The sequence below is a fragment of the Callithrix jacchus genome, chromosome 2 (assembly GCF_049354715.1).
Source record: "Callithrix jacchus isolate 240 chromosome 2, calJac240_pri, whole genome shotgun sequence".
Taxonomy (NCBI): Eukaryota; Metazoa; Chordata; class Mammalia; order Primates; family Cebidae; genus Callithrix; species Callithrix jacchus.
Window position 1 is genome coordinate 169,936,183 of NC_133503.1, and position 27,611 is coordinate 169,963,793.

At 38.1% G+C, this 27,611-nt stretch overlaps 1 protein-coding gene and 1 long non-coding RNA gene across 15 annotated transcripts in view; one reads left to right on the plus strand and one right to left on the minus strand.

Moving 5' to 3' along the window:
• The window catches only part of SPEF2 (sperm flagellar 2), a 206,853-nt gene that overhangs the window by 115,254 nt on the left and 63,988 nt on the right, over window positions 1-27,611 (minus strand). For 9 of the 14 annotated variants that reach the window (XR_004739958.3, XR_004739959.3, XM_078365609.1 and 6 more), the window contains 6 exons: window positions 10,748-10,967; window positions 9,637-9,791; window positions 8,089-8,164; window positions 6,372-6,433; window positions 3,995-4,098; window positions 428-684 (listed from right to left, as the gene is read on the minus strand). Coding sequence is in view for 12 of the 14 variants with exons in the window: in XM_078365609.1 (XP_078221735.1) it covers window positions 428-684; window positions 3,995-4,098; window positions 6,372-6,433; window positions 8,089-8,164; window positions 9,637-9,791; window positions 10,748-10,967 (874 nt within the window). In the remaining 2 variants the exon portion in view is untranslated. The remainder of the gene's footprint in view (window positions 1-427; window positions 685-3,994; window positions 4,099-6,371; window positions 6,434-8,088; window positions 8,165-9,636; window positions 9,792-10,747; window positions 10,968-27,611) is intronic. The other 5 variants (XM_078365607.1, XM_078365606.1, XM_078365605.1 and 2 more) reach the window with 1 other exon arrangement.
• LOC118151572 (uncharacterized) lies at window positions 16,367-26,480 on the plus strand. The gene is made up of 5 exons (XR_004739960.3): window positions 16,367-16,494; window positions 16,743-16,808; window positions 22,816-22,903; window positions 24,115-24,186; window positions 24,583-26,480. It is a non-coding gene; the product is annotated as an uncharacterized LOC118151572 (long non-coding RNA).

The window sequence follows — 27,611 nt, forward strand, 5'->3', positions numbered from 1 at the left end:
GATGTTTTCAGCCAACTGATACCTGTTCTTCAGAATACTCAGTCGAAGGAGAGGATGTTATCAGATCTTTTCTTACAGCACAGATATGGTTTATGACCCTCAAGAGGGTGACCCACCAAAACATGCTAGAAAGTTACAAAGCCCTCTTCTATATGTGCACGTCTCAAGAAAACACCCCTATGCCAGGGGATCTCCCAAGTTGATGACAAGGTTCAGTGAGATGCTTGCAGTTGGACTGGAATTTAGTTCCAAGCTTTGCCCACAGTACTGAATGCTAACAGTTAAAGCAAGAGGCAACTATGCTCAGCTACATAATTCTTTGATAGGCTGAAGTGAATTATTTTGTACTCCCTTATAATTGTAAATGGGAGTATTCGTGGATTCAAAGAACAAAGAGTTTTCATTGTAAAAAAGGTGTCCACCTTACCTATTATATCATTCATGCGACTCACTGAGGAGTTATCTGAAATGTCTAATAATATGACAAAATCAAATGCAGAAGAGGGAAGAGGTACTTCTTTGGAAGTCACAGGATCCATAGCCAGAGTGGATTTTTGTGTTTTTTTTCTCTCCACTTCTATGAGGTTTCTATTGCAGCCCGTAAGAGCTTCTTCCAGAAGCTGTGCTTGGTTTAAAGTCATTGGAAAACCATCTAGGATCCAGTCTTGATTCACAGGTATCATGCTAAATTGAAACAGGACAACTCATGAATATTTTGTTAGACACGGGTACTTTGGAAATGATATAATGAATTTTTCTCTGCTCTTTCAATTCCACAATAACTTCCTACTGCATGAATTTCATTACTTCATAGCTAAAAGATCTAAGTTTTCTAATGTGCCACATTAATGTGCTTAAAATACTTCTGTGGATACTTGCTGCCCTCCAAATCTATTCCAGATGTTTTACCACATTAAAATTAACTGACCACACCTATATTAGTCCTTTATCACACTTGATAAAGACATATCGGAGACTGGGCAAGTTACAAAAGAAAGAGGTTTAATTGGACTCACAGTTCCACATGGCTGGGGAGGCCTCACAATCATGGCGGGAGGGAAGGAGGAGCAAGTCAAATGGATGGCAGCAGGCAAAGAGAGACCCATTCACTATTACAAGAAAGTGATACCATGGGAAAGACCCACCCCAGGATTCAATCATCTCCCACCAGGTCCCTCCCACAACACATGGGAATTATGGGAGCTACAATTCAAGATGAGATTTGGGTGGGACACAGCCAAACCATATCAACACCTTATTTCTCTATAACTTATCGCTTACAATTTTGAACCATTTACTTCAAACAAACTCATCTCCTCAATGTAATGTTAGTATGAATTGCATTTTCTATCTTGTGTTCATAGACTGTTCCTCCTTTGGACCTCAGTTTCCTCATTTATACAATGGGGTTACATAACATACCTCATAAGGTAGCTGAGAGGATTAACTGAAATGATGTATTTTTAAACCTCAGCACAGAGCTTAGCACATACTGGATACTTGTACTGCCAAACAGGAGAGCTCTTCCTATCCCAGCCAATCCTGTGTAGGGTCATAGTAGCCTGATCTGAATTTCTCTGACTTTCACTTACTTCGCCATGCAACTGGTGATTATATTTCTCTGCTCAACACAAATTTAAGTGAATCTTTTAAAATCTCAATTAGATTATAGGATGCTGAAGTGCAACTGGGTTTTTGCACTCGACACTGTATCCTCTTTAGAGAATGGGTATTCAATAATTATTGTTTTAATTTGCAGCTGGAAAACAAGGTGAGAAAGGCATAAACTTCAACTTTGTTCTTCTAAGCCCTTAAATTATGCAAAATTGAGTTTCTGGCCTTTGGATTAAAAGGTATAATTTCATTTGTTTCTGTTGGAACTCATATTAAACAATGGAATGCCCTTTCCAAAGGTTTCTGAGTCTGCTTCGGGGACTGCATGTGATCCTTCTGATATGTAGCAAGGAAGGGTGGGGAAAACATAAGTTAAGGGAGATTTCACTACTTGTTCAAAGTCACAAAACTAAAAATCACCCAAATCCAATGGTCTTTCCACAGTATCAAGCTGTCTTCAGGTCACTGCCTATATTCTCCTCATCAGAGTATTAAGAGCAAGAAAAGGTTTCATTTTGCTTTAATAACTTGTCTAGAGCTTGGTGAGGCATTCTGCATAGAACAAATTTGTTGATTCATTGGCTAAGATGGGAAAGAGAAGTCTCTTGAGTACAGTACCTTCACCCACAATCGCAGGAGCCACTTCAGAGGAAGGGAGAAGTCAGGGCTACCCTTGTTCAGCTGTAAGGTGAGGACGAGATGATGGGGAGTCAGGGGCTGGGGCTATACCACTAACCCCATGTAACTGGAGCACCTCACTGAACTGTCATGTGCCTCCCCTTCCTTATAGAAAAAGGAGAAATTTAGACTAGATCAAAGATTTCACACCGATGACTGTCATCTGGAGGTTCCTCAGGGGCAATGAGGATGGTGGCGGTGGAAGGAGGGTCATAGAATTCTGACGATGGGGTGTGGAGGTTTCAGTTCCACTGAAACTAAAGTGAAGAGCTGCTTTAAATCTGATGCTTTTCATATGCATTTTTCTTTGGAGCAGAAGCAAAGAATTCCATGGCTGAAACATGCTTTGCGCCACTTCTGAGGAATGTTACAGCTATTAGAGTGAAGCCACTCCTAGATCTAGGCAGCCCTGAGATCTGATTTCTAGATACATCATCATTGAGAAGCAACTTAAATCTTTAATGTCATCTTCTAAGAAAAGTCCATTCCAGATGCAGAATAGAACTCTCAGCCCTCCTTGGTCTCACTGGTTCCACATCCCACATCTCACTATCAATTCTGCTTCCTCACCTACTCGAAGCTGTCCGAAGCTCTTTCCCAGGGGACTTTTTGACAGTTTTCTCCATCCCGCTTGGCCTTATCTCTTTATGACATGTATCAGCCGAGTCTCTATGGCTTCTTTTTTCCCCTTAGATTTATTGAGGTATAACTGACAAATAAAAAAATCTTTTATTTAAGGTATACAAATGATGTTTGTTATATGGATGCAATGTGAAATGATTACTGTAGCCCCTCCGTAGCTGCAGTTTCACTTCAGTGGTTTCAGTCACCTACAGTCAGCCATGGTCTATAAATAGGTGAATACAGTACAATAGGGTATTTTGAGAAAGACCACATTCACACAACTTTTATTATGGAGTATTGTTATGAAAAATTATTGTTTTATTTTTGTTGTTGTTAATTTCGTAGTGCCTAATTTATAAATAGTATATATGTATGGTATAGAAAAAACAGTATTTATAGGGATTGGTACTATGTGAGGATTCAGGAACCTACTGGGGGTATGAAATGTATTCCTCGTAGATAAAAGCCACTCTCTAACTTCTTTTAGTTTTTCCTTTTTCTGCATTACAAAGGAGGGCTGAGGGGTGATTCTTCTTGCAAAGAATGGGAGGAATGACAAAATTATAGCCTATTTTTATTTTTTTAATCCCCTATCACATGTCATCCCAGTGCTGTGCACATCTTTTATTCCTTGCCTGTGCACCCTTTATTCTGCCCTTGGCTTCTTGCCCCAGCACTGCCCAGCCTTTGCCCAGCCTTTGGATCCCTGGGTTCAGCTTTCTGACCCCTCTTCCTGAAACATAAAATGAGGAAGCACCATGGTCTGTGACCACAGAGTTGAGTCTTTCCCTTGGCTTTTCCAGTTATTCAATTTCTCCTTAAATTCCCCGCAGGTAATAGAACCCGACTTTATTCATGTCTGGGTATAAGAAGTCAAGATTGGTACAGGAGTAGAAGTGGAATATAGGGATTTAAATCACAAAATATGTCTATCTTTTCATCGCTGTATATTTTCTTACAGAGATAAGTGAAATTTAGAAGATACTAAAACAAAAAAAGTCCCATATTATTCTTTATACATATTTGTGTGATAAAGAATATATTAAATAGATATGAAAAAGAAAAATGCAATACATACTTAATAGCATTTACCATGATGTCAACAAGCAGCACATCAGGAATGCTCTTTCCTTTCTTCAGTAACTGTTCTGATTTTGCTCCAAGCTGAGCACGCGTAGTGAGCTGGGAAAATAAACAAGAAATGACAGAAGACGGCTAATTCAAAAGTCAAATTCCAAACATCTGGAGGAAAAATCAATTAAATGACCGTGCTCTCTGATGATGACACTGATCATGTGGCACAATTCTGGAGTCAGGAAAGCACTTCAGGAAAATTTGTGCGCAGAACTTGAGGATCTTCCTTTGAGCCTCCTTCCCTTCTAAGCTCGTATTTTTCAAATTTCAGCTGCTTTTGCATCCCCAAACTTAATTCTCTAATACCTGAAATCAGAAAGATTGAGCTCTCTGCTTGGGTTCTAGCCACTCATGCCATGCAGACTGGGGCATGCCCTCTGGAGAAAATCCATATAAACATGGTCCTTGCTCAGTGAAGTTCTCATCTTTCCATGGTCAAATTCCACAGATTTTCTGTCTGCTGTTGGCTGCTTGCTTATTTGCTGGCTTCTTTTAGCCCTCAGATAATTAGCTTTTATATTTTGCTTGGTGTTTATAATTGTATTTGTAGGTTAGTCCAATACAAGCTGTTCAGTATCACTGCAACAGGAACTTCCCTAGAGTTTATTCTTAACTCAGCTGGCAGAGTGAGAATTTTATGTCAAATGGGCTATCTCTATTCCAAACCCTATTAAAACTCTCCCTTTTACTCCAAATGTCCTGATAATTGCCTGAGTTTCTGACTGATCTGATTCTTCTCCTTCCTCACATATGTCTCTAACCTCATCCCTTACTAAATAAAATACTCTCTGGCCCCTCTGGCCAGGCACCTTCCTGCCTCACTATCCTCACAATCTGGAACACTTCCCCAAATCCAGTGCACTGGTTCTCTCATCTCTTTGAATCTGCTTAAGGCTCCCTTTCCCAAGGAGGACTGCCTAATGTCATAAGGTGACCAACTGTGCCTCTTTCACTTTTTATTTTTTTTAATCCCCATCACAAGTCATCTCACTGCTGTGCGCATCTTTTATTCCTTGCCTGTGCACCCTCTACTTGCTCCACTCCATGTTTCCTTTTTCATGACACGCATCATCATCTTCAATACCATATGTATCTATATGTTCATAGTTTATTATGTCTCTCTCCATTAGAATGTAAACATCATAAGGTCAGGGACTTTTGTATTTACTGGTATATCCAAGTTATTAAAACAGTGTACAAAACAACATATGCTCTTTGAATTGAATATAGAATTTGTGTAAAAATCAATAATTGTAAATATAAAAACATACTTATCCTTTCTTCTAATTCATATTTCAACTGCACAGAGTAAAAATTGTAAGTCACCTTTTCTTGCTTTTTCTGAACCCACTTCCCTTCCCATTGGTCATCTTGTTTACAGTTTGGTGTATATTATTCCAAAACTTTTTCTATCTTTAAGCAATTTTGAAATTTAAAATATTATAAAACCGTTTTTCATGATGAGATGCATTATAAAAATAATCAAAAGTAATAAAAAAAAAATTTCACTTGATTTAGCCTGGCCATTTTATTTGATGACCAGTTAGTTTCCATTAGGAGAAATAGTGAATTGTTGGAAATATTTTCTCAGGAATTAATAATAAAAAAATTCTATAGAGTCACCAACAAGAGTACGGACAATATCTGGAAAAAAATATTTAAAGGTAAAGAGGGTATAAGGGAAATAAAAGTCATAAATTAAATGGTAAAGAAAAACACACAAGAATGAGCTTGGCCTTAGTCTAAAATTTTTCTTTCTTTCTTTCTTTTTTTTTTTTTGAGACGGAGTTTCGCTCTTGTTACCCAGGCTGGAGTGCAAAAGTGCAATCTCGGCTCACCGCAACCTCCGCCTCCTGGGATCAGGCAATTCTCCTGCCTCAGCCTCCCGAGTAGCTGGGATTATAGGCATGCGCCACCATGCCCAGCTAAGTTTTTTTTGTATTTTTAGTAGAGACGGGGTTTCACCATGTTGACCAGGATGGTCTTGATCTCTTCACCTCGTGATCCACCTGCCTCGGCCTCCCAAAGCGCTGGGATTACAGGCATGAGTGAGCCATCGCGCCCGGCCTAGTCTAAAATTTTTAAAAGCACATGTTTATTACCCTGGCCAAAGTGAAGAGTAATTTCCACTGCTTTTGACATAAATAATAAGAAAATAAAGAATGCAAAGTAAAGTCAGATAAGGTAATATTATATCATCAAATTTACTTTAAAACCAAAGAGCACACTGCAATTTAATTGCATTTGAAGACACTCCAAAAGGCCATTGATCATGACACATTTTAATATGCTAGTAGCTAAATTTAGATCATAATACTTACTTTTAAGAGACTATCACTTGATTTGACTTCTTCAGCTTTTGGTGTTTTATCAGCATTAGCATCTAGCAATAGGAAAAGTGGTAAGAACAAATTTCTGGTATTTATACCTAACAACCACAGCAGTATTTGACCATCTATGGTTCTGGACATAAGGTTATGATCCAGCTATGCCTGAGATACTCAGGGGAAGGAAGTAATAGAATCACCACAGTCTAGCTTTTACCTTCACTCACACCATTAAGATCCTGGCCACTGTGTCTCAGTGTTTCCGCTTCCTCCTTACTTCCCTCCCTGATGCTCTCCCTGCTTCCCTCCCTTCCTTCGTGATCTGAGCTTATAAAAATATCATGAGGAACACTTTAACACAGTCAGGGGAAGCTTTTCAGAAGACAGTCAAGTTTTTTTTTTTTTAAAAAAAACATTAAAATGTTAATTTTTTACACTTTTATGTTCCTGGATTACCAAGTTATAGATAAATATCTTAAAAGCAGATGACTCTAGAAGTCAAAGGTGTTTTAAATTAAACTCTGTGAAAAAAAAGAAAAGTTTTAAGAGTTTGTTTAGTGGGCCAGGCGTGGTGGCTCACGTCTGTAATCCCAGCACTTTGAGAGGTCCAGATGGGTGGATCACCTGAGGTTAGGAGTTTGAGACCAGCCTGGCCAACATGGTGAAACATCGTCTCTACTAAAAATATGAAAAATAGCTGGGCGTGGTGGGGGGTGGGCGCTTGTAATCTCAGCTACTGGGGAGGCTGAGGAAGGAGAATCACTTGAACCGGGAGGCAGAGGTTGCAGTGGACCAAGATCGTGCCATTGCACTCCAGCCTGGGCAACAGAGGGAGACTCCATATCCAAAATAATAATAATAATAAAGATTTTGTTTATAATTACTTAGACTAATGTGTAATAAAATAATAGTTTTAAAAATCAACTAAAATTATCCTTAAGAAACAGATAACAGGAGTAAGGGACAGACAGTGTCCTTTTGAAAAAGGAAAGTCCACCTGCTCTGGAGTGTTGTATGCTCATAGTAAACGTGGACATTGTTCAATGGTAATGGCAATAATGATGATAGCACAGGAGGAGCTTGGCTTCATGCTAGAATACGAAGGAGCTATTTAATATGGCAAAGCCGTCACTAGTACATATGGCAAAAGAAATATTTAATATTTAAAACTGTTTTCCTTCAATGGTTCTACAAAGGATCTGAAGGACTGCAGCCCAGATCCCAAGGGAGATAACGTTTTATGTTTGGGAAACTTAGTTGTATTGGCAGTGCCCAAGGCTGAGAATAAACTTAGAAACCACTGTGCATATAGGTTAAAAAGACCAGCTTCTGCAATACAATGAACAAAGCAGCACATAGAAAGCCCCAATTGTACTCATACACACAGTCTTGCACAGGTGACAACAAGAAAAGACTGTCTCCCTGCAGAGCCAGAAGAAGGAGGATGATTTATCCTGGTTTCTTTCATAACAACAACAAAACTGATCAACTATCCGAAGGAGACTGAAAAGATTTCATTGTAATTTTCATCTTATCTCCAGCTGTAAGCAAGAGTGATCTTGTTCCCTCTGTCAAATGGCTATATGTTGACAACTATATAACACTTCCCTTGGTTCCTGTTTATTTCCCTGAAAATATGTTTGTGCTCACATACATGTGCTCTCATTCTCTCGCTAATGTAAATAGTAGATGATTTGTTTTGAGATCTTACTAAGTATTGTATCACCTTCTGTTTCTGGTAATACTTCATCTGAAACTGGACCAGCTGAAAATATATTCTGTGGATCCTTTGGAGAGAAAACACATACACAGGGAGAGATTTTAATATTGCCATCTTTTAATACTCCTCCTAATTTCATATCTGTAAATAAAGGTTTGAGAACAAATACAATATTTTTTATCTATAACATTAATGATTTTAAAGGGAATTGAAGTTTCAGTCCTAAATTATTATTTCCAGAAACGAACAATATTGGATGATAACTGCACTTACAGAGATACACAATAACCTGTGGTATAATGTCTTTTGAATGGTCTTCAATTACTATATAAAATACGTCAACTAATATTTTGAAAAGATAGTGAAACCTGAGGAAAGAGTAGGGTATATGGAAAACCATTTACAACGTGGAAGAAGAGATATGCCACCATGAATAAAACTTCTCCCAGTTATTTTCAGAATTAATTGTTAAATAGTATTTAGTTTTTTCAGGCTATGCAAATGACCTGGATTAGATTCTTAGCTAATTTATTCATTACAGAGGCAGCATAAGGTAGAGAGAAGAAAGAGTAGTGGACTTAAAATCTGGCATCGCAATCATAGAGAAGCCACTGACAAGCCTTCTGACTCCAAGCAAACTAATTCATGCTTAGGGTCTTTACTGTCTGCTCTGTAGAATGATGGGGCTGGACTACATCAAGGATTCTGAAGGTGGGGCTATATCTTCCTATTCACCCCTCCACCCCAGGAACCTTCATGCAATAATGTAATGAGATGCAATATTGATGGGAACGCGGCATAGGTAAACCTTTCAGAGAGACATGCCCCAGTTGGGATATACTATTACAGATCAGGTGTCAGCATACTACAGCTCATAGACCACATGTGGCCTGCCAACTGTTTTGATTTAGTTTCTGAATGCCACTGAAGCAGCTGACCACTGTGAGACTAGAGACAGAGACAGTCCTCCTCCTCTACCTTGGTACCCGCTGGGCTTCAAAACCTGACTCAGCCACTGCCCAGGGCCAACACTGGGTCTCTGACTACACTCTGGGGACTTTGATGTTGCTAACTGCCAGAAGCTGAGTGGGAGGATCTCAGTCGGGGAGTTGGTGATTTCTTGAGTTCCCCGACAACAATCATATGCCACCCTCCCACCCTCTGCAACCTCCTCACTTCACCTACCCCTACTTACCAGCTAGCGGCTGTTTCCTCAGGATAATGGCTCCTGCTGATGGCTACTACACACAAAGTGGGCCCACCACACTAGGCGGTCCACCCAGACAAACTAGTGCGAAACAGGAGTTTTCTCTCTTGTTGTACAAGTACCCACATCACATGCTCGATTTTACCTCTTGGCCTAAAATTTGTCCTAAATATTTAACTTAAATGTTTATTCTCTGGACTTTTGTAGAACCTAAATCTTACACTCTGGGTCTGTACAGAAAAAAACTCTGGTCTAGAAGACCTTTTCGATTCCATCCAGTTCCAAATCTCGACTGCGTTAGGCACAGAAAAGAGAAGTAGAATCTCACTTGCCTGGCTTTCTTTAATCTCCTCCTGCAGAACTGGTAGAGCATCTTCTTCATCTTTTTTCTGAATTGGTGGGGACTCAGTGACTTTTTCATTGTCATGAAATGCTTGGATAGCTTCTTGGACAAGAGTGTCAATAGAAAGTATCTGCATAGGAAAGTCTAAAGTTCAAAAGATAGTTTTATAAATAGCTTTTCATTTGGGAAATTGAAATTGTTGCCTTTATGTTCTGGATTTACCCTATAACACTGTCTTCCAGTCCCACTAGAACTATCTTTCGGATCAAGCTGCTTCTTCAAAATTGGGACAAGACTGGATGCAGTGGCTCACACCTGTAATCCCAGCACTTTGGGAGGCCGAGGACGGTAGATCACAAGGTCAGGAGATCAAGACCTCCTGGCCAACATGATGAAACCCCATCTCTACTAAAAATACAAAAACTAGCTGGGCGTAGTGGTGCACACCTGTAGTCCCAGCTACTGAGGAGGCTGAGGCAGGAGAATTGCTTGAACTCGGGAGGCAGAAGTTGCAGTGAGCTGAGATCGTACCACTGCACTTCAGCCTCATTGACAGAGTGAGACTCCATCTCAAAAATAAGTAAATGAAAATTGTATAAGATTCATATAAAGTTAAGCATTTCCACCATTTTCTAGGCTGCATTTCAGTAGCACTTAGACTTTCACAATGTGTGCAACCATCGCCATTATATTGTTCCCGAAATTTTTCATCACCCTAAAAGGAAATCCCAAACCAATTAAGCTGTCACTCCTCATTCCCCTACCCCTGCCTCTGGCTTCCAATAATTCAACTTCTTTCTCTATGTATTTGTCTATTTTGGATATTTCATATAAATAGACTTGTATATGACCTTTTGTGTCTGGCTTTTTACACTTAGCATAATGTTGTCAAGGATCATCCATGTTGTAGCATGTATCAGTATTTCACTCATTTTTGTGGCTGAATAATCATAGCCTGGACAGTTATAATGTTTGATGATAGAGATTTCTCAGCATGTTAGCAGTGCTTCTTATAGTGCTTTTTATAGACATAGACATTTGCAGCTATAGTCCATTAAAACAGAACCTAATGGCAGGGAGGGGGGGAGAAGAAATTCTACCTTTTTGTAGAGACCTTAAAATGGTAGTTTTTCCACTTAATGTTTTCCCCAATAAGCATCCTTTAACAGCAAATGAAAGTAATTCAGGTGTTGTTGATTCTGCTTGAGGAGGAAGAGACTTTTCAAATAGTCTGTGAAGAACATGGCCCAGTATGGAATTGTTGGAGGGAGGTACACTGTCAATCATTTCTTCTGGTAAGGCCCACTCTCCAACCATGTTCTGCAAAAATAAACAGAAGTATTCTGAAAAGTGGCATTGAAGTCTATAAAAAATTTAAATGTTGAAAGTAAATCCAAATTATAGCAAACAAAAGCCAATAATGCTTTAATTATATTATAAAAATGAATAATAACATTAAATAGTTTCATATTAGAGGGCAGAAAAATGCTTCCTACATAAAAGAAAAAAAATCTTAGCTTATGAAAGTGAGCACATAAATTGAGACATTTTGTAATCTAGGTTAAACATTAAGACATTTAAATTGATGTTACCACCAGTAAGTAGATAAAAGACAGTAATCATTCATCTGCTATATTATGCAAGTATTAAATTTATTTTACAATATTTTAAAGTAATAAAGATAAAAGAGACTTTTTATGCTCAATATAGCATTCTCTAAGTCTACCGTGTTTAACTCCCATTTTATTCAGGCTTCTTGCTGAAATGATCAAATGATTAGATGGAGAGAAAAAACACTGTACAGATCACATTCTCTGACTTCCATGTAATAAAATTAGGAGTCGGTTTTAGGAAGATAGAAAAAAAATAAGTATTTTAAAATTAAAAGCATTCTTTAAAAGTAATTCTTGTATGGAAGAGAAAATTGAGACTACAAAGTCTGAAAAGAACATTAAAAAACAGATTTATTAAAAATATAGGGTGGAATCCAACTGTACACATAGGAAAATACCCCCTAGCCTAAAATGCCTTGATCTAGGTACAGTGTTCAATAAATCAGTAGAGTGACTATGTTAAACAATAATCTATTGAATATTTCAAAAGAGCTAGTAGAAAACAGTCAAATGTTCCTAGTGTACAGAAAAGATAAATGTTTAATGTGGCAGATATCCCAATTACCCTGATTTGATTATTATATATTTTATAAATGTATCAATACATGTTTTTATTATGTATCAATAAAAAAATAAAATAAAATAGGAAAATAAAGTAGACATTAAAATAGGCAATAAAGGTAATTTTTAAATAATCAAACTAGGAAGAAAAAACTTGTACAAATAAAAATGGAAATTAATATATTAGACAGTAAAACTATCCATATACTCTTTAATGATAAAATTCAAAAACTTATCCTTATTAATCATGATGATGAACTTGCTACTACTTGACACAAAGGTAAAGAATAGCAAGTATCAATTTTGTAACATAATAGGGAAAAAGGTAACAACAGACACATGTACCCTCTGTTCATCACAGCACTATTCACAATAGAAAAAACATGGAATCAACCCAAGTGCCCATCAAGAGTGGATTGGATAAAGAAAATGTGGTATATATACACCATGGAATAGTACACAGCCATAAAAAAGAATGGTATCATGTCCTTTGAAGCAATATGGATGCAGCTGGAGGCCATTATCTTAAGCAAAGTCATGCAGAAGCAGAAAATCAAGTACTGCATGTTCTTACTTATAAGTGGGAGCTAAATACTGAGTACACATTGACATAAAGATGGGAACAAGGAACACTTGAGACTACTGGAGGGAGGAGATGGGGAGATTGGCAAGGGCTAAAAAACTACCTATTTGGAACTATGCTCACTATCTGAGTGGCAGGTTCAGTCATACCCCAAACCTAGCATTGTGCAATATACTTCTGTAATATTTGTTACAGATTGTTATAGAAGTATATTGCATGGTATAATTTCAATAAAAGTAGGAAGAGGGGGAAAGTGTTGGGTATGTTATAGAAGTATATTGCATGGTATAATTTTAATAAAAGTAGGAAGAGGGGGAAAGTGTTGGGTACAACTATACTATAATAAATTTGGATTAGTGCATGGCAATAAATGATACTCTAAGAAAGTGCAAATGATTAAAATAAAATCTTTGGAAAGACAAAAACCATGAATGAAACGAAAAAGTAGTCTGAGAACTATACCTATGAAACTTGAAGGCACTAATGGTTTACAGAAAAATTTTCTTTCCTTAACTGAACAGAAATTTAAATGTTTAAAAGTCTTCTAGAGTATAGAAGATTAAAGGTAAAGATACTAATTGACACTGACTGCATACTATGTGGCATATACTGTTTTCATGAATTATCTCAAAAGATTCTCACACAACTCTTACATAAGTATTATTATTATCTTTCTGATTTTTAGAAGAAAAATCTGACTATTGCAAAGAATAAGTTATTTTTTCATGGTCATAATAAAGAGTAATGGCAAAACCTAGATTGGAACCCAGGCAGTCAGACTGCAGAACATGTACTCTGGCTGAATAACAATTATTTCATGAATAAATACTAGAAAGCCTATGTACTATATTTATTAATAGGTTAAAATAATAATTTAAAAAAGCATATGATCATTTTGACCAAGAAACAACTGATAAAACTCAAAATTTGTTTCTGATTTTAAAAGTACAGGTAAATCAACAAAATAAAACAACCTCTTAGTAAGTTATGAATTGAAGATAACTTTCCCAACACTCTCTGGACAATGGCAAACCAAAATGAACTATACGTTTTTCCACTAAAGGCAAGAACAAGAAAAAGTTGCTTATCATGAGTACTATGAGTCACATTATTTTGGAAGTTCTAGCCAGTTCAACAAAATAAGAAAAAGAAAGAAACAGCACTGTCCTTAGAAGTAATGGTGGCTGCTGAAGAGCAGTTCCTGGTGGAGAGGTGGCAGCTGCAACCTGAACTGCTACTAGTGCTCTGGGGTGGTGGTGGCGGCAGTGACAGTTTTCTTGTCAGACTTTGCTATGATGGTTCTGGTCTGGAAGTTTAACCTTGAGCCTACTTCTTGAGCCCACCCACTGATTCTTTGAGCCTCCCACCATATTTTGGGTGTTTTCTTTTCCTGCTTACTCAGCAAGTCATTTTTCTTTTTTGCTTGCAAATTTTTTTTGCTTGCAAATATTTTGTTTGCAATCTTTTTGCTTGCAAATCTTTTTTGCTTGCAAATTTTTTTGGTTACAATTTTTTGCTTGCAAAATGTTTTTGCTTGCAAAAGCTGACAAAGCCATTAGAAAAAACAAAAAATGCATAGTCTGTATATAGAAAGCTTCAAAACTTGACTATTAAGAAAAATGACTTGAGTAAAGGGTGAGGTAAAAAGGTTCAAAATTATAAACCATTTAATTCTCCCCCAAATTAATCTAACTTAATGTTTAATGACAACAAAAGTGCTAGTGTCATTTCTCCCTAGTTCTTTCTCAAAATTGGTATGACAAATGATTTTAAAATTAAGGTGAAATAATAAATATAACGGGCAAAAAAGAATCCATTAAAAATACTTAAAAAGGAAAGTAATGGGAGTGTTGCCTTATAAGTTATAAAAGCACTTGTTAAAAATATGGTAATGAATCTGGGTGCAGTGGCTCAAACCTGTAATCCCAGCACTTTGGGAGGCCGAGGCGGGTGGATCACGAGGTCAAGAGATCGAGACCATCCTGGTCAACATGGTGAAATCCCATCTCTACTAAAAATACAAAAAATTAGCTAGGCATGGTGGCGCGTATCTGAAATCCCAGCTACTCAGGAGGCTGAGGCAGGAGAATTGCCTGAACCCAGGAAGCAGAGGTTGCGGTGAGCTGAGATCGCGCCATTGCACTCCAGCCTGGGTAACAAGAGCGAAACCCTCTCTCAAAAAAAAAAAAAAATATATATATATATATATATATATATATGGTAATGAAAAGAATGAGTTGCAGGGACAGAATATTCAGTGTACAAAAATATAGATTCTAGAAACAGATCTAATTATACGTAAAAATTTACTATGTAATAAAGTTTATGCTTCACATTAGCAGAGAAAGAATAGATTATTTTACAAGTGACATTTGAATAACATAAGCAATGTCCATTTAGGGGAATAAAGGAGCTCCCTCATCAACATAGGTGCCTGTGAAATCCAAAGAGGGAACCAAAACAAAAGACAGTGTCAGTTTGATTTTTTTTTTTTTTTTTTTTTTTTTTTGAGGAAGGTATGCATCTTTGTCTTGAGTATGATGCTCAAGTTTCCTAATGATTTTTTGGAGGGGACCTCTCTGAAAAGATCTAATCTAGTTTAAAAATTATTGGCCAAATTTGATCACTAACTTGAATGACATTTTTTCCATTTTAGTCAAATAGATGATGTATGGTTTATAAATATTACTTTACTACACTATCATTAAGTAATGAACAAGTCACATTTTTGGCTTATAAATGAATGTCCATATAATATTTTTAATCCTTAACTCTTGATTAACATGACAAAGTGGCCCTTAGTGAAGTCTACAAGTCAAGCTATTTTTTCTAAATACCTTGAAGTAAGAAAAGTTTGTTTAGGCCACCTTTGACAATATTTCTATATATGTCATATATAAATAAATATATGCCTATGTTCTTGCTTTTCTTTCATCAGTATTCTTTTCATATCCATAATCTGACAAAACACACTCAGAATACAAGTTGCCAAATTTGGTAAGCACTATGAATGGCTTGTCTGCTCTGGTGCCAGAATTTCTGATATGAGAACACTGCAGATAAGAAAATGCTTATTGAAACAAAAATTTAAAAGCCCAAAGTACTCATAATAAGTTTTTTCTTTAAAATTGGTGTAATGTAAGTATATACACAAATTTTAGTATAGTTAGTATATAAATATAATCTTATTTGCCTGCCACTTCTATATATACTATCCTGGATTTGTAAACATTATTTTGTTTTAGTTTACTGCCTTTGGTTTTTCTAGGAGCTCTGTGTATAATGATAATCTGCATTGTTCAAAATTAGCCAAACACTAAATTGATTTGCAAAATTATTGATTGCACTATAATTGATTACCTGTCTCTGCTTTCATTCATTGAAATTATTTATACTTCTAATTAGACCAATGATAATTATCTTATGTAATGTGGCCAATTAGAAATTAACCAAATAAGAAAACAGAAGCTGTAGAAATTATTTAATTTTACAATAAAAAAGGGGATAATCCCAAGGCCAAGTTGAAGTGGAAAGTTTCCAATATTGTAATGATTTTGAGCTGGGCAGTCAGTTAACCCTTTTTAAAGGAAACAGTCTTAGGCTGAAATCAGAAGATGGGTTTCTATTACATAACGCTGCTACCTGCTTGCTTTGTACTCTCATTAATTCCATCATCTTTGCAGCATAATAACAATATAAATCTCACCAGATTGTTGTAAAGATTAAATGAAATAATGCTTGTGTGAGGAGCCTATGTGACTGCTGACTATAAACAGTTTAGGAGTCCTCAGGCAGCTGCTGGAGGCAAGTAAGAGCACCACATCCAGCTGTACCCCAATCTGAAAGGGCTGCTTCCTCACAAAGAATCCGAATAGCCCTCTCCCATCACTAAGCTAGCTGTGGAATGTGGCCAAACACAATGGAATAGGATGTCACTGTGAAGAGAACAGAATGCTTAGGTTAGAAGAACTGAAGCCTGACCTGTGGAGATAAGCAGATAAAGGATATGGTGAAACACATTCAGCAGAATCACTGCCAAATAAAGCCTACAAAGTTCCTGGCAAAGACCAAAAAATAAGGCTGAATCAAGGTAAGCATCTCCAAGGGGATGAAATCAGAACATGTTGAGTGAAAGGGAGATCAGAAGAACTGAAAAAGAAAACATGCAGACTAGAATGATGATTATTAGTTTAACTGCAATGAGCTAAAGAGATTTACTAGTTCACTAGTGACCAGGAATCAGAAACTTTTATCAGAGCTGTACTTTACATATTTGTTATCTATGTAGACATGATTAAATTATTTATATAATAAAACATATATTATTTACTCTTTCAGGTATTGTTATAAATCGACATCTGACTAATAGGCCCAGACTCTGATGCCCAGAGTGGGCAAAACCAGGTAAATGTCACATGGTATAAACAATTGCTTTAAATGAGATACTCTTTCTGTGCAGATGTATAGTCCTTGATTTATGTAAACTGTCTTGAACATATAGGAAATGATTATTAAGATGTCTTGATTTTAATAATAATACTTTCATAATACCTGCATAAATACCATCAGTATGCATTTTTGAGAAGGTATAAGATTCAGGATCCATCAACACGTAGGAGGTCTTACTCTCCCTGTGAATTTTTGTCTTCCTACACATAAAATTACAACAGAGACTAAATAGACTCGCCCATGATCAAAAGACACAATCTGTTCACTAGCATTGCTTTTTTTTTCTTTTTCTTTTTTGCTTGTTTTGAGAAGAGTCTTACTCTGTTACCCAGGCTGGAGTGCAGTGGTGTGATTTTGGCTCACTGCAGTCTCCATCTCTCTAGTTCAAGCAATTATCCTGCCTCAGCCTCCCAAGTAGAAGGGATTTCAGGCGTATAACACCATGCCTGGCTAATTTTTGTATTTTTAGTAGAGATGGGGTTTCACCATGTCGGCCAGGCTAGTCTCAAACTCCTGACCTCAAATGATCTGCCTTGGCCTCCCAAAGTGCTGAGATTACAGGTGTGAGCCACTGCGGCTGTCCCACTGGCACTGTTTTTATTAATTGACCTACACTGACCTTTCCAGAACGTGAATTCTAAATTCCTGGAGTCATAGTATCCACCATTTTTTACAGATCCCATCTTTACAGATCACATGGACCTACCACTCTGCTATCTAGCCTAAATCCAAAGCCCTCACATGCCTCCCTATATCCTGTTGTAGGAGCCCAATGGTGACCTAGACTTCTGATTCTGGCTACTTCCAGTCTCTCATATCTTGTTGGTTTCCTATGGCCCAATGTGTTAGTATCCTTGGTCTCTTTGCTATGAATCACAGCTAATAGAATCATGAGCATTTACAAACAGAATCTGATTGGAAACAAACATACTTGAATGTGGGCAGAGTTGCACACTTCGAGGGCAAGCTTAAGCTCCCATGTGTCCACTGGATTCCCTTCTTGATTGTAACATTGCCCAAGTGATTGAATGCTGGTGATGCTGCCAATTTCCCCTGTAAAAACCACATGTATCTCACTCTCTTTCTTGCCACCTCTAAACATCCAAGTTGGGAATGGAGCTTCCTCCTTCACCCTTTCAAAAAGTGGGGAGAGCTGGTTTACTTAGATCAATCTGAATAAACAGAATCTGGGACTTTGGAGATATTCATCAGTCCATAAAATCTCAGAGCACCTAACACAACATTCAACAAATAATAGAGTTACATCAGTAATACTTAATAGAGACATTCAAAGGTGGCTTTTGTAGAGAGAGGAGTGGTACCAGTCTGAAGGTACACATAATCCAGTGTTTGTCTGCATGGATCACTAGAACTTCCCAACATCTGCATGGCCTGACATGTCCCAGATGTTCCCAATTTGGTAAGTTCTAAATATTTCAGAATTAAATTTCTGATACATTTAGAAAGATAAGGTAAGTGCCTTTTCCTCTAAGAAACAGAAAGGATCTTCTAGGGGGATACAACACTTAACAGTGTTTTGATACCTGCTAGTTTCCTTGGGTTTCCCGAAATGCAATCTTGTTTTTATCTACATTTGATAAGACCCAACAACAGATTATCTTGCTACAGTGGCCAAAGGACTTAGGGCAGAAGCTGCTAACAAACTGACTTCAAGACGTTCCATAGATAGTAACACCACAAAATGAGGCTATGCCCCTTTTAGAGGGCAGCCAATGCACTCTAACTCTACCATGGCAAGACATTCAATCTGCCTTGATCTATGGTTAACTGTCCCTTGTTCTACCACTCTCAGGTGGTCTTGGCTGGCTTTTTCCTTGGCCTCCACTTTCCCTGGTCCCAGCACTCTGTAATACTTTAAATATAGTTAAGACTTGTACTAGCAACCTCAGAAGTAGTTGTAGCCATTACCAATCCTAAAATTTCAGGATAATTTGAATTTATGTTCATTATGATGGATACTTCTTTAGCTATTCAAGACTTCCAGGAAGTCTGTTTCATCAGATGTGTCCATTTTTATTGGTCTGAACCCCTGTAAAGCACTCCTAAAGCTCTCTGGCTTCTCTTGTAGCACAATTACCACTTGGACTGCATCTTCTAAGACAGTAGCTTTCAAACATCTTTGACTAGGATTCCTCCCCCCATAAAAAAATGCATTCTATATTGTGACCTAGCATTTCTATACAGGCATATATAAAATGCAATAACATTTATGAAGTACTTATCATTACTACTTGTGATATGTTTTATTTTCTATTTATTGCATTGTATTTTATATTTATTTTGTCCTATTGTATTGTTTAATAAATACTGGTTGTGACCTAAATTAATTTCACAATCTGGTTTTAACTTCTTTTTGGACAACAAATAATAAAGAATATTTCACTGGATAAGATACCAGGAACCCTCAGTTCTAATTTCATGTCTGTGATGACCATCTCAAGTTTATTTTTTAGATATCTTCAAAGAGGGAGAGTCATTCTTAATTTTACAACAACAGCGACTCGACCCAGAGAGTTGGAGTGTAGTTATTTATTTACCAAAGTATATTTTTAAAGTATTACAGTTTTCAGTATAATTTCTCATGATTGGTTATAATTAATTTAAAGACCAGCTCACTCATATCCTAGATCTTACTTGTATTAGGCTGTTGCTATTGGTTACTTATTTTCTAGTACTTTGGAAAACTGTATTTTGTGCAATTGCTGTTCTTAAATGTCTTTTATAATGTAAATCTCTAAAAACTCTTATCAATATGTGCATTATTATTCAAAATGCAGTAAAACTTTAGGCTTATTGGAAAACAAATTAATAGTTAAATTGTATCCAAAGAAAAAGTATTAGTGAGTATGAAGTTGGGTAATATATTAACTCAAGCTCAAACACCTTGGGCAGAAAATCATGTCTTAACCAGGCACAAGCCAATTGCCCATTTATAATATTTTAAGTTGTCGCACAATCTACATGGTTCCCTTGGAAGAGTCTTAGAAATATCCAAGATTGATATCTTCAGAGGTTACAGAAAAGTCCTGATGCTGGAAGTAACTCTTAGTAAGGATACCCAAAACACACTTCCTAAGCTTAGTTTGATCTACAGGCTTGAAACTTAATGAAGCCATGAAGAAAATACAAAGATAGAAGAGTCTAAGCTCATGGTTCATAGGGTTAGGTCCGTTTTGCATTATTACCTTTAAATCAACTGATATCTACTTATAGTTCACAAATCAACTGAATTTCATCCCTTCCAATATGTGCCATAACCTCCCATTGTTATCCACGCAGCATCATTGTCTGGAATGGTTTCTCTCTCATCCCCACTAACCTGTGAACACTGGGAGGGAAGGATCTCTATCTTATTTAACTTTGTATCTTCAATACCTAGAACAGTACTGGTAGAAGCAGGCACTCAATAAGTATCTATTTATTGAATACATGAATCAATCAATAGCATAGACTCAGTATATGTGAACTGAATAAATGAGTGACTAAATAGAAATTAAATTTTAGTAATTTTAACTAGGTAAAAGATGACTTAACCCCCCAAATAAGGTAGCCATAACCCAAAACTAGGGACAAGATCAGAAAGTATAATCCTCAAAGAAGCAGCTAGTGAAAATCCACACATCACATGAAATTAGCTAATACAGGAAGCATCTCCTGAAGTAACAACCTGTAGTATGATTTTGAGTGAGCATCTCCATTAAATTAAGGCATCTCTTTTTATGTCAGCAAAAAAGCATTTCATTTAAGATGTAATATATGAAAAAGAGTTTATTAATTTTGGGTTTTCCTAACAAACTATGCCAGAGACTTAACAGGGAGGCGAGAGATGTTGTAATGCCATTTTTAGGTATAAAAACAAATTGAAGTATTTCAGTTTTCTGGTGTTTTATCTGAGAGGAAAGATGGAGAACAAGTCTTCATTTTTAAAATAGATACATCCCCAAATCACCTAAAACAAATGGGTAACATCACTTAGGAAAAAATAAATCCCTGGAGAACACTGACTATATTTACAATACCAAAAACCCTCTGGTTGTAAATATTTTTTCCAAGTGAATCCACGTTTGGGGAGAGATCTGTCACACTTAAACACAGGTAGCAATGGATTGGAGCTGGTCAAAAATTCAAATAAGTAACCTGAAAGATGCCAAAAACTAGGCAGGAAAGAAGTCAGGTTTAAAACAGTCAGGAGCTGGCAGGTCCTAAAAATCCAAGCACCTGGGCTGAGTCCAGGGTCCTGGAGTGGGGAAGAGCAGCCTATGTCAATGGGAACAATCTGCTCTATGGCAGAAGCTGTTTGTGACCTGGTTAATTTCATATTCCTAACTGGGTATTTGCCTTGGGCCTCCTTCACTAGTACGAGCCAACCGTGTTCCACATGACTGGCAGGTGAGAAAAACAAGCTGCAGATGTTCTAGCTCTGTTTGTGGCAATTGCCTAGAGCCTCCTCACTTTGCTTCCAAGCCTTTAATGTGTGTCCTGTTCTGTTCCAGTTCTGCCTAGCTTCCAACCTGCCAGCTTTGTTTTCATTTTCTAGTCTGGTTCTCACTCAATCTCAGTTTTGATCATTGGCATGCTCAGAGGACTTGGCTTGATTCCACCTCTGTTTCTTCCTGTTTCTGGCCACATCAGGGAAATCATCTTGACTGTCTTGGTTCCAGTTCTGAGAATTAAACCTCTGGCACTGTATCTCTTGGCTGACCTACTGGCTGGGTCTCTCCTGCTCTCCTACCAGAGGGAATAAAATACTACAGAAGTATACTTATTGCTATGGTAGAATGAAGAGTCTAGTGGCCATATTCCAGTTCCTGTGCCTGGGGAATATGGCACTCAGAATAAAGCCATACTCCACAGGAAAATAATAACTTTTAGAGCCTCTATTGTCATTTCCTCCAGGGCTTTCTGTCCTCCAACTATCCCCAAACCGTGAAGAAATCTGGAAGAACTGCCTGAATTTTATTCAGATTTAAAAATGTGTAATAACTTCCCAGGATTCTTAGAAGAGGCAGAAAGTGTGGTTATTTATCTTCCTAAAGGGGAGTTCAGCTGTGTAATCTGGCAGCCCCACAGGGTTTCTTGAACACTGCATGGGACCTGTTAGATAGGTGACAGTAGAAAAGATTGATGCTGCTGCATACTGCCTTAGACAAAAAGGCAGAGAGAAGAGAGGATGACTAGCTGATGTGCAGCTGAATGCTGTCTTCTCATCCAGGAGCTGTCATGGAATGGGGCTCTGTGTTGAGGCCCAGTTTCAGGAAGGTTTCATAATAACTTTGGAAGATGAATTGACCATGTTGTGTGAACCTGGTAGCCTTGTTAAGTCACTTGGCCTTCGGTCAGGTCAGCTTATGGTTTGCTACCCGGACACATCTTTCTACCAGAAACTCTGGCCTTCAGATTTTAAAGGAGTCAGTGGGCAGGAGTGTCTATCTCTCACTGACATTTTCAGGATGGCTGCACCTCTAGAGAGAAGGCAATCTCTATTGCCAGGAAATGCAGTCTGCACTATCAAGGGAAAGGCAGAGGTTAGCTCAACTTCATCTGCCACGTGGATCCCCATGCTGAGCTGAAGAGTGTTCTGGCTGGAAGCAGAATTGTGGGTGGCCAATGCCTTGTCTAAGGATCCATACCATGGTTAATTTTGGATCATCAGGAAAGCTAAGGAATTTGACCTGATTCAATAATGCCTTTCACTCAATAATCTGATAACTTCTGTCCCAGGAGTAGCCTTCCTCTGCCCTAATCTAATGGTATCAAAACAGGCATGTTCGATTTTAGCCTATTGCAAAAGAAGACTCGGTCTACTGCCCTGAGTCTTCCCACTTAGAGGTCAGCTATATTCCTCCATATCTGAAGACTCAGTCTACTGCCCTGAGTCTTCTTTTGCAATAGGCTGAAATTGAACATGCTTGTTTTGATACTACCTTTTTCTTGTTTTCAGAGGGAAATTTACATTGGCCATGGTCAGTTACTCAGCATGTGAAAATGGTCACTGTCAAGCCCTCAAGGCCCACGCTGGAGAGAGCTGGGTATGTCATGATGCAATTCAATCACTCTAGCTTGTCATATGTTCAGAAGTTCAGAAAGCTCAGCAGTGAGCAGTGACAGGTTTATTTTTCAGAAAACACTGAGCTACAAATTACTTATATATCAGGCAGCCAGCATCACTGGGCTGGCTGCAGGTCTGATTACCATGGATATCTGATACTAAGCCATTCTAGGAGATCCTTTCTCTTAAAAGCCTATTCAGTGCTGCTGAAATTTAGTGACCAATCAGGTGCTAACAATGGGTAGGGGCTTCTGCTGAGCACTCTGATTTCCAGCTGTACTGGAAGTGAGTCACTCAGGAGATCAGTGGAAAGTAGTTCAGCCCCCCCAAAATGATAGGTTCCTACTCCTTATTCCATTCTCCATCCCTGGAAAGCCATCATGGCCATTACAAGGCATTGAATGTGGCACATTGATAATTACAGCAGCCCAGTGCTTTCCCAAAGCACAATTGCCTGGGTCAAACCAACCAACAAACAAATAAAAAAAGAAGACTCTAAGGTCACTGCATTGCTGCTAAGTGACCTTGAGACTGCATCACCCTGGACTTCATATCAGATGGGGGCCACCAAACAATTCTGGTGGTGGTGGCTATCCTTAGAAAAAACAGTAAATGTCATTCCCTAACTACTTAAACTATGTGCTCTTCATCAGGGAGGTGGTAGCCTACCTCAGGATCACTTTTATAGTAATTTCCATGGTCTTACTATTTAAAGGAAATTTTCCAGAAGATCTACATCTGAATTCGCCTGTCTACTGCTATTACCTAGCCAGGGATAGTCAGAAAACAGATTTGGTTGGAATTTCTCTGGTGTCATCTTGTAACTGCAAAATTCACACAGAATTTTTCCATAGAGAATACCCTCTTCTATAATAATGACCACTATCACCACCTTTATTTCACTGCTCAGATTGATACTCAAAGAGGTATAAGCCACCCCCAGAAAGCTTAGAGGTGACACTGGCCAACGTGTCAAAGACTACTATAGGCCCACTGCACCAAACAATATGGCTGAGAAGTCCTGGGCACTGGACAGGGGAGAGTTTATGGTTCTCAGTCCTACACATCTGAGCATATCAAAATGTAAACACTTTATTGAATTCATTCAAGTTTTCAAGATTGTAAACCCCATTGTGTTCTTCCTATATTTATCTGTCAAGATACAGTTTTAAAATATTTTTTTCTTTTCAGATAGTGTCTTGCCGTCACCCAGGTTGGAGTGCAGTGGCAGGATCTTGGCTCACTGCAACCTCCGCCTCCCAGGTTCAAGGGATTCTTGTGTTTCAGCCTCCCAAGTAACTGGAATTATAGACACCCGCCAAAATGTCCAGCTAATTTTTGTATTTTTAGTAGAGACGAGGTTTTACCATATTGGCCAAGGCTTGTCTCGAACTCCTGACCTCAAGAGACCCGCCTGCCTTCCTCTCCCAAAGTGCTGGGATTATAGGTGTGAGCCCCCGTGTCTAGCCTATAGCTTTAAAATTTAAAACTTTATAGCCAGCTCTAAAATCCTAGCTGATAATTCCAAGCAATTGATTGAAGAGAAAGTGGGCTTGATGCATAGAAGCTAGCTTCTGTACTTGCCAAAGTAGGTAGAGGACAAACCCAAAACTCAGTGATAGAAAGCCCAGAAAAGCCTGACCACCTTCTGTTTCCCAGGTCCCAGAGAGAAAGGAGCTTGGAAGAGGGTTGGCTTCTCTCTATGTGATCAAGAACAAATAAAAATGAGTGGTGGACACTCTGATCTTATTCATGACAGTCATCCAGGACTCCTCCCTTTCCTGTCCTCACATCCCATTCCACTTCTATCTGGCTGCCAATGTTTTGGAAACCATTTCTCAATTCAGTCTAATCTCTTGAACTTGATACCTTAATTCAACTATTTCTACCATGATTTTCAATGAACTTATCCTGTCTCTAGTATTAGTAATCTGAAACCAAATACCCTCCACATGACCCAAGTTCCTCTTCTATTCCTGCTATTCCTTAGACACAAGTGCTGGACCTCTATCAAGCCCTCTGAAATCTTTGGCCTACAACAATTAGAAAATAGTCTTGTTTCTTGGCAACCACAGACCTAGGGCAACTAGAGCCCTCTTCAAAACCTAATACATTGATATTCTGCTCTGTAAGTTAGAATCAGTGGGCTCAATTACTACAAATAAGAATCCTACCCAACCAAGATACAATGAGGCTTACTCTAAAAAGCCAGTTAGAGAGCCTTACCATTAGTGAAGGAGTTTAGGGAGTCATAGGTAAAACTGTAAACAAATGGAGAGAAGAAACTGCAGCTATGAAATGGCACATTCTTAAAAGCTAAACTAGAATGATATGAGAATGTTCCTTTCAACATGAATCTTCCTTCCCAGTTCTTTTCTATTTTGGAGGCTGAAAAGGATTCTTATTGCCTATCTTGAGAACTGTTGTATTTTAGGAAGTGCTGATGTCTTAATTCAAAGGAATGATAATGTGAGGCATCGAGTACAACGACAGGAGGAATTTTTACAGAATAGCCTTAGAGAATATCTCAGCCTCCATCATATAGGCAAGTGCTTACTCTTCCCACTTAGAGGTCAGCTATATTCCTCCATATCTGAAAATAAAGTTGAAATCACCATATTTATCAGGGCCCTCCAGTACTATACAATAAAATTATATACAGTTATATTAAAATGACTAATTAAAATAGAATTAATGCTCAGGTTCATCAATAGAAGCATCTTTATAGTTAAAAGACAAGAAAATTAAGACTTCTTGGCAAGAAACAAGAGAGACCATAAAACAAGCAACTTCATGTGAAATTAAAAGGTCCTATACTTTATTAGTAAGTTTCCATATTGAGACATTTTTGTACATGTCCTGAATAAATGCATATATTATGGGCTGAATGTCTGTGTCTCCCCCAAATTCCTATGCTGAAGCCCTAACCTCCAATGTAATGGTACTTAAAGGCTAGGCCTTTGGAAGGTAATTAGGTTTACATGAGGTCATGAGGGTGGTGCTCCCATGATGAGAATAGTTTCCTTATTCCTTATAAGAAGAAGAAAAGAGACAAAAGCTCACTCACTCTCCCTCTGTCCTGTGAGAACACAGCAAGACGGCAGTCTTCTGTGAGTCAGGAAGAGAGATCTCACTGTAGAGCCAAACTGGCTAACACCTTAATCTTGGACTTCTCAGTCTCCAGAACTATGAAAAATAAACTGTTTTAAGCCACCCAGTCTATGGTGTATTATTATAGCAGCCTGAGCTGATCAATGCAATGTATACGTTTTAAACGTAAAAAACTGATCTAGGCCGGGCGCGGTGGCTCACACCTGTAATCCCAGCACTTTGGGAGGCTGAGGCAGTGGATCACGAGGTCAACAGATTGAGACCATCCTGGTTAACATGGTGAAACCCCGTCTCTACTAAAAAATAAACAAAAAATTAGCTGGGCATGGTGGCGCATGTCTGTAATCCCAGCTACTCAGGAGGCTGAGGCAGGAGAATTGCCTGAACCCAGGAGGCGGTGGTTGTGGTGAGCCGAGAATGCGCCATTGCACTCCAGCCTGGGTAACAAGAGCGAAACTCTCAAAAAAAAAAAAAAAAACCAAAAAACAAAAAACTGATCTATTCACATGCTCTTAACACTCATCTACAAAAATCTATCACTATGTTTGGGTCAATTATCCAGGGATGTCTTTGAGCCAAACAATTCAGATGAGACAGGAAAACAGAGAACCCCATAGCCCATTTAGTCCCACATCATTTTCTCTCTTTTTTGACATTGAGTCTTGCTCTGTTGCCAGGCTGGAGTGTAGTGGCATGATCGATCTGGCTCATGGCAACCTCCAACTCCCTGGTTCAAGTGATCCTCCTGCTTCAGCCTCCTACATTTCTATTCTTTGGTGGAAGAAGACTTGGTGTTAATAAATGTCATTGTAAAACAAATTTGGGGATGGGTACCTATACATGTGCTGTAGTGACAGGTGTACACATGTCACACCATAACATGTGTACAAACACATTTTAAAGTCTAGTTAATGAAAAATCATAAACCGAAAATAATGTTAAAAATGTACATTATAACACACACTGTAGGTTTAACTCAATAACAAAAACAAACTCAACTGATGATGAATTTAAACAGTAATTTTCCATTAAAAACAAAAAAATAGTAGCAATTAAAATCATTAACAACTTGAGATAACATGGATGATGTGCTGGAAATGAAATATCCTTCCTCCACATTCTAGGAATTCCAACCACAACTTGGTTGTGGGCATTCACGATAGAGCTCTGAAAATTGCTCAGTGCTTTATGGCAGGGACTTCTTAGAAAAATCCAAGTCTTCAGGAAATCATAGCCATGAGCTAATTTTAGTTTACAAACACTAAATTTTAGTAACTCTTAAACTCATTCAACTAGTAATTGCTAGTAAGCAGCTTACATAAAAGTGAAATGCTGTGAATTACAGCTCATTTGCTAGTAAGACCCACAGAAAGGATTTGCATTAGGGGGAATTTGAGGTTCACCAGCAGGAGTCCACTGCATGATTGCGAACCACCAAACATGTGGGGCTGTGCTGCCAGCATCACTAGAGAAACTGAGCCTCCTGGCTTAGCCTGCTACCCATGATCCACTGGGCTTGAAGGGCCCTTCCTCACTCTCTATGGAATAACTCATTGTTATTATCCTGCGGTAGTTGC